The 7704-nt window shown below is 56.7% G+C and overlaps 1 protein-coding gene across 1 annotated transcript in view; it reads right to left on the bottom strand.

Annotated features, from left to right (window-relative positions):
* Positions 1-222: 222 nt before the first annotated feature.
* Positions 223-7704, bottom strand: part of SND1 (staphylococcal nuclease and tudor domain containing 1) — a 405871-nt gene continuing 398389 nt past the window's right edge. The window contains exons 19-24 of the mRNA XM_026510519.4: positions 6467-6590; positions 5508-5577; positions 4345-4458; positions 2572-2775; positions 950-994; positions 223-843 (exon numbers count right to left, since the gene is read on the bottom strand). Coding sequence (XP_026366304.3) covers positions 778-843; positions 950-994; positions 2572-2775; positions 4345-4458; positions 5508-5577; positions 6467-6590 — 623 coding nt within the window. The 3' untranslated portion in view covers positions 223-777. The remainder of the gene's footprint in view (positions 844-949; positions 995-2571; positions 2776-4344; positions 4459-5507; positions 5578-6466; positions 6591-7704) is intronic.

Genomic DNA, 7704 nt, shown 5'->3' with positions numbered 1-7704 from the left:
CTCCAGCCTTCTGCCCGACGGCCAGGGTACCATCACACTTCCCAGGTCCTAGGAGTTGCCTGTGACTCTGAAGAACTGCCCTGCTTCCCCGGCTGGCTAGGTTTCTAGGGCTGAGGCCAGGCATGCAGATAACCATGTTGAGGGTCATTAAAGTGCCCAAGTCTCCTCCTGCTGGGGCTGTCGAGATCCCACGCTCTAGACTCCACCATGACCAACAAGGGCTGCAGACAGCAGGTACTATTTTATTGGGCCTCGAAAGCTTTAAATACAGAAGTGGGGAGGGCTGGCAGGGGGCAGATGTAGACACGCTGGCATTTGAGAATGGACGCGTCAGAGAAATCACATAATCAACAGCTGGACAGAGAGCAGGGAAGAAGGGAACCTGGGATAGAAGTGGGGTGCCAGCTGGCAGCTGGCCTTGGGTGTCAGGATCATGCCCTACGTTAGGACAAAGTCTTTCATGTTTCTTCCTGATTCGAGGACAACTTAAAAAAAAACAACAAACCAAACCCCCGAATAAAAACACAAAATCAGCTGGAAGAGACTGTGGATGGCAGTGCCTGTCATCTCAGAAGACAATGGCCTGCCCCCTGAAAGCCCCGGGCTCCCCCACCCCACCTCCAGCCCAGATGCCACCCCACAAGACATTTCCATACACTGAAGCAAAGCTGGACCCAATCTACACCCCTGATCTGGGGTCTGGAGCTGAAAACACCCTCCCTGCAGAGGAAGAGGTACTGGTGTGAGCGGGGCTGGGCGCCAGACCCGCTTCCCTCCTTAGCGGCTGTAGCCAAACTCATCAGCATCATCGGCCCGGAAGTCTCCATAGCGCCACAGGTTCAGCTGTGAGAAGGCAGAAAATGACCATGAGGGAGGTGGGACCCGCTGGAACCCTGGGACTAAGTGCTCTTTTTAAGCTCCCCCTGGAACCGTTGAGGAAAAAACTCACCCTGGCACTCTTGGCTGACTCCTGGGCATTCAGGTACTCTGTGATCTGGAGGGATAAGGGAAGAAAGGGAGGTCACAAAGGGGGTATTTGTAGCCGAGCAGCCGGAATGACCCTGGAGACTGCCCGGGTCTGGTCTGCATCACTCCCCTGCTCAGCGGATCGCCAGCTCCCCCAGAGTAAAATCCCAGGTGCATAGTCACACTGGCCTACTTGCTGTTCCTTGACTCTCTGTGCTGGCTGTTCCATCTGCCTGAGATGCTCTTCCCCTCAGGTCCACCTGGCCACCTATCTCGCTCCTTCAAGTCTTCCATAAAGCATCACCATCTTAATGAAGCCTCAAATAACCCCATTTAAAATTCCAATCACCCCTCCCCCACACTCCTGAGTCCCCTGATTTCTATTTTCTCTTTTTCTGTTGCATTTCTCTCCTATCAGCCAATTTCACTGATTTAGTATAAATGTTTTTGTCAACTCATGCTTGAATGTAAGCTCCATAGGGCAGAAATGTTGTCTCCTGTTCATGGAGATACGTAGGCCTTCAATAAATGTTGGTTGAAAGAATGAATCAATGAATGAATGAACACTTGTAGGGAGGGTGTTCATCTCAGATACTGGGCAAAGGAATGTTCTAGACACCAGAGACATGACGGGGAGCTTCATAGGGGAGACAGTGAGATCTCAGGCTTCTACAGGGAAACTTATGCTACTTCCCAGGGCAATCTCAAGACAATGGGGGTCTCTAGTGAGAGGACTTGGGGTGTCACGGTTCTCCTGTCCAGAGGACACATTAGCAATTGACCCTGAGGTCTTGTTTCAAACGAATCACCAACCTGCACAACCAGTGCCACAAGCCCACAGCCCGTGAGAAGGGGAGGCCTGGGAAAAGGCGAAGGGCACAATGGAGAGAGAACGGGGCTTTCAGCGCTGCTGTTCTCATCCCTCCTCTCAGGGGGAGTGTGGGGGCTTCCCACCAGCCTGTCCTGATGGTGAGGCGCCCGTCCCAACTCCCCACTCTCAGTAAGGGAGACAGTGCAGGTGGTCCCTGGGTGTCGGCTGCAGGCCCCTCATGGTCCAGCCTGTGAAGCAGTGAAGCCTGAGGCAACCTCCTCATCTCATGATGGGGAGACTCAGGCCCAGCCCCGCTCCACACCCCGGGGGCTTTGCAGACAAGCCAGAGGGCTGGAGGGGCCGTCCCTTAGGGCCCCTGTCCCAGTCGAGTCTGGCTCCAGGTGTCACTGTGTGCGAGCTGCTGGCTCCAGACTTGGGAACTGTATGTTAGAGAGAAGGAAGTGGTAAAGGGAGGCGGAGGCAGTGACAGGCTGTGGCCCTCTCCAGGCCACCCCTGGAAAGGCTTTCCAGCCTGCCACCTGGGGGCATCCGCAAAGGGACACCTCCCGCTCTAGCTTATAGCTGCATTCTCAGCCAAGCCTGCAACCAATTAATTTGGGATGCAATTAGCTTTTTTTTTTTTAAACCCCAACAAACCCAAACCCATTATCTTTCCCCAGCAGGAGCAGCAGGATAGAGGGTTCCCTGCTCCGTCACTGGCTCTTGGTGTAGCCCCAGCGCCCTCTGTGATGGTAGGTGGGGAGAGGTGAGAAGCCTGCCCCCACATCACATACCACTTTCTGGAACTGCTTCTCCTTGCGCACCTCCACCATGACCAGTCCCTCCTTCACCAAGCCCAGCCCCACGTCCCCCTTGGAATCAGCAAACTGCAGGGTGACATGGGGACAGCCAGCGCTCAGGTGTTCCACGTTAAGCAGGCACTGAGTGTTCTGGATATCCCGCACCACGCTGTCCACGGCGTCTGTTCGAGCATCCTCCTGGAGCAGACACACATGCATGTTAGTGGGAGAGGGAATTGCAAGCTTCAAAGGCAGCCATGTGGGCCCCAGGGCCTGTTCATGGACCTCCAAGCAAGAGTTCAGCAGGTGCCAGCATCTCACTTCCTACTCACATCCTAATGAGGAAGGAAACAGCCTCTGGACCAGCAGTGCCCCCTCTCCCTGTCCTGTCCTTTCCCTCCCTGCCAAGCCTATCTGCATACATCCCATCCTTGTCACCCACCCCTGTACCCTGCCCACCTGCCTTGGGTCTCTGAGAAAAAGTGGCTTTTGTCCATCCCAAACTAACCACCCCCTTGCTGCCTGGTCCCCATCACCCCACCTCTACAGGACTGTGCCCCAGCACCGTGACCCTTCACAGGCCCTGCTTTTGTGCACGCACTGTCCTCTCAGGCTCTCTCCATGCTCATGTCTCCCTACCCTTAGAAACTGCCCCTTGACCTATTTTGTCACCCTCTTCTCCTACTGTTTCTCTTCTGCCCTTCAGCAAGGTTCATGAAAAGGCAGACAATGTTCTACGGCACCGATTCCTACCCCACCATCTGCTCCTTAGTGCCCTGCCTCTGGCAGCAGCTTCATGCAGGCTGCTCAGAGCACCCCAGACCTCCGCTGGTGCCCAAGCCAAGGGTACCCGCCAAGCCTTAAGCCTGACCTCCCCTGGGGAGCTGGACACCGCAGACCGGGCTCCCCGCCTCTGGAAACTGGGTGGCTCTGTGACCCTGAGCCCAAGTGCTCCTCTCCGGATGCACATTCTGCGTCAGATTCTTCTTTGGCTCGGGGAAGACCAGCACTTGCCAAGGCTCGCTCTCTTTCGCACCCTGTCTTCCACATACTTGCCCTGTATGCACCCATGGTTTTAGCTACAAGTCCGTGATTCTAGGTTTCCTCGCTTCCCAAACTGAACACTATCGAGCTGCCTGGAGTTCCCACAGCCCGATTTGCTCCTCATCCTTGCATCTTGGCGAACAGCATCATAGCCACATGTAAGAAACCCAGTCACCGTCTGTTCCCCACTTCCTGCCCTCCCCCCCACATGGCGCTGCGACCTGGCCCCTCTGGCGTGGCCCTGGTTTGGCTGTCACTGTCTCTAGCCTGGACTTCCAACTGCCATGGTCGGTCTCCCAAGACTCCATCCAGTCTCTAACAAAGTTCCCTGAAGGAACTTGCAGAACCCGATTTGACCATGTCACACCTCTGCTGAAAACCCTGTCCCCAGCCGCCAGGCCCTGACTTATCTCTCCACTCTCATCTCCTGCCACTGCCCACAAGGTCCTGGACTCGCAACTGTGTGGACTAGTCTTGTCAAGTGCCCTGGCCCACTGGGCCCATCCGTCTAAAGAATCAGCTCAGACGCTCCAATGCCACCTCCTTGGTGCACCTTCCCTCAACTTCCCCGGTCACTCCCATCTCTTGGGTCCAGTCACTAACAGACTATTGGTCACTGTTTCCATCTCCTGGCAGCCTGTGAGGGCCGCGTTAGTGGCTGCGTGTCATCGGACAGCCCCCTTTGGAAGGAAGGGAAGGAGGGAGGGAGATGTGTAGACTCACGTCTTGGGGCACCTGGATGAAGGCAAAGGCATACTCTGTGGCTTGAGCAGGCAGCACACGAGTGCTGAAGGCAGGAGGCAGGGTCCCCAGGCGGGAGGACGGCAGGATCTCTCTCTGCAGAGGACACGTCAGGCCAAGAGCATTACACACGTGATGCCCCCTTGCTCTCACAGGACAACTTCTGTGGCCAGGCCTCTGGAATTCTAACTCAGGCCCCCGCCATGACTTGCTCCCACTTAGCCCATGCGCAGGCTTGCCAAGTTAGTGATGGCTTGGGGGAACGTGCCAGGCTGGCCCCTGCAGCAGGCGGGCAGCCGTGGCTCTCACCTTCTCAACCTAGGCCCGGGGCTGGCACACCTGGTGGCTCTACTAAAATAATCAACTTGATAACTCGTCTCTAACCATAATTTCCATTTTTTCCCCCAATGCCTTCTCTCTGTGACATGGGTTTCTTATTTTTCCACAGGCTAGGGGGTGCTCTCCTGGGAAAGCACACGGAGACAAGGGTCCCGACAGTCCCATAACGTGGCAGGACCTCTTTTGTGTATCCCCTGGTGGGAAGTTGGGAGCACGGGCCAACTCTGGGCTTCTGCTCATCGACCCTTAACCCTAGTCCCTGAGGAAAGCAGACATGCATCGTCACACCTCAGGAGAAGCATGGTTCTGAACTGCGACTTTCTCTCCTGCTTGCTGCTGTGCCCACAGGGAATCTCCCAGAATTATTAACAGACTCTCAGGCCCAGCCTGAGGGGGCTTTTCTCAAGGGTGCTAGTCACTGCCCCCTTGGGTCTGTCCCCTCCCAGCAAGCCTTGGTTTGGACCAGCACACAAGCACCTGGTCAAGCACGACCAGGAGCCGTGGGGTGTGGAGGGCCTCCACGGGCCCTCCCTTCAAAGAAGTTGGGAGAAGACGGGGAACCATGGGTGTGGCTGGGCACTCACCCCTGGGGCCTGGAAAGGAGACTTCTGAGTCCAGTGGCCTGTTCCACCACCAGTACAGATGCCCACATGCTCACCATTCTGTCAGTAAGGGGTTCAGAGCTTACAGAGACCTCTGAGAGCTCACAGTGACTTGACCTAGGGGACTCCTGTGCTGAGCTGACCCGGCAGCCACCCGGGGCCCCTCCTTTGCCTACTCCTCCGCCTCCCGGCCCCCACACTCACATTGCCATAGTCAATGTAGAAGACGTGCACTTTGGCAGGAGACTCGACTTTTTCCACTCGGGCGCGGTACCTGCAACAGCAGCGCGGGCAGAGCTCAAGGGACAGCCCTGATGAGTGTGGCCTCCCCGGCACCGTAGTGACAGCAGGGCAGGGCCATGACACTTCCCTGCCCAGGGCTCAGGGCGAACACCCATGGGTGTCACGGAGGGCAGCTCTCAGACTCCATGAAGGCCCAGGCTTGGGCACTGTGGCCACCATCTAGTGGAATCAGAGCATAGCTGGGAGCAGAGGGAGGGAGAAGGGAGCATGTGGAGCAGATTAATGTGTCCTTGGGGCATAAAGCAACGAGACTAATGACTAGATTGATGTCTGCTGTTTAAAGCCAGCACACTAAACAGCAGCTGTAATTAGCCGGCAGATCTGTCTGGGAGGCCGCGGCAGGGAACACATCCAAGTCACTTCGTCACCCAGGGAAGGCAAGGGCCCTACTCTTGGTAGATCAGACATAGTGACCTTCTTGCAGGCTGTGAGTGCTCCTGGTCATGTCCCAGACAGCTGGGGCGGAGGGTCGGGCGGCTGGTCTGGGCTCACAGAGAACCAGCCTTCGCCCTCCCCACCCTACGTGACATCATTTTTCCTGTGCGGGGTGAGGGCTGTGTCGGAGAGTCTCAGCCAGCCACGGCTCCCCCAACAGAGTTTCCCAGGAGTGAGGAGAAGAGACACCGCTTGTATACTTGAGGCTGACTGGGCTGCAGGCAAATCACAGGCCCCAGACGGGCTGCGAGCAATGAAGAGGGCCGTATTGGAGAGCGGGCCAAGGTCAACACCACCACCCAGTGGAAACCAGGTTGCTAAGGCAAATGTCTGAAGTCTACCTGGTAGCTCTGCAGGCCTGTGTCCTGAGGACAGACCGGCTATCGCTCTTAAGACTCTGCTCCGCTCGGGTCCAGGTGGCTTACCATTCTCCATCTACAAACTTGGCAATGCAGAATTCTCCCCGGCGGGGTGCATAGGAACCTTCAACAGGAGGGTGGCTGGCGATGTCATTTCGCATGTTCTCCATCAGCTTCTCCAGCTGGGTGCCTGCGGGGCAGGAGGAGGGAGTGAGCCCTGGGTTGGGGAGCAGGCAGGATGTGGTGTTCTGTAGGGCGCCTGTGGCATGGGCCTGTCCCGTTCCATAGGCAAGTCCCCTGTGGTCTCTGCTCAAGAGGCTCATGCTGTCTTCAAAAGTGGGACGGGGCTTGCTGACACGTCAGGCGTCAGAGGCACACAGTCTTCCTTCCAACCTCAGCTCTCCAGTCCACTGGCCAGGGCTGCGGAAGCCGCTGGGAATGTTCCTGGGCTGCACTTATGGAGGTGGATGAAGCGCAGGGATGTGGGGCAGGGCCAAGCAGCCTTGTCCAGGGTGGGAGCGGGCCAGCGTACACCCACTCCTACAAGGGCCGGTCTGGCCTGCCCATCACAGGAGTGATGACTGACAGCAGCCACTCTTTGCCAGCGTCTCCCAGGGGCAAATGTGGGGATGAAGGAGGGGGCCCCATACAGCCCTGGGCAAGGAAAGGGCCTCAGACTCTGAGCCACGGAAGATGGGGAGCAACTCGGGGAGGAGGGCCCAATCTCAGTATATTCAAACTTGGCTACTCTGACCTTGCTTACCGCGTGATACGTGCAAAAGCAAACTTTGGTACTGCCAGGTTGGGGTTCCAACCTCTTACCCCAACTCAGTGCTCTCTTTGGTTGGGCAGGGAGAGTCTCCTTCTCTGCCTGTTCTTCCTGAATCCTGAATCCCTGCTGTTTGTCAGCTGGTAATCACCAGGTTTGGCAACGCCCAGGGTCCTCTCAGGTTCCCTCCCTTGCTTCTTTCTGCTGTGTCCCCACCCCCACTCCACTAAGCATCAGTCCCCAGTAACTTCACCTTCCCACCCCCCTTGGCCCGGATTCGAGCTCTGCATCAGGCCCGTTGTGTCCCCTTTGCTCTCTGAGGTGAGGGTAGCTGGGTACGTGTGGTGTGGGTATGGGGTTCTTCTTTCCACCTCTGGGGTGCAAGCCACACTGTAACAGGTGCCTAACACATGTTGGTTGTTGCTACACTTGTCACAGTTGGCCTTGTATGTTCCTTGTCTGGCTCATGTTCCTGCCACTGCGCTGTGAGCTCCTTCAGGGCACAGATGCTTGCTCGCTTGGTTCTGTCTGCTCT

Source organism: Ursus arctos, unplaced genomic scaffold (assembly GCF_023065955.2).
Source record: "Ursus arctos isolate Adak ecotype North America unplaced genomic scaffold, UrsArc2.0 scaffold_3, whole genome shotgun sequence".
NCBI lineage: Eukaryota > Metazoa > Chordata > Mammalia > Carnivora > Ursidae > Ursus > Ursus arctos.
This window is presented reverse-complemented; position numbering and strand designations above follow the sequence as displayed.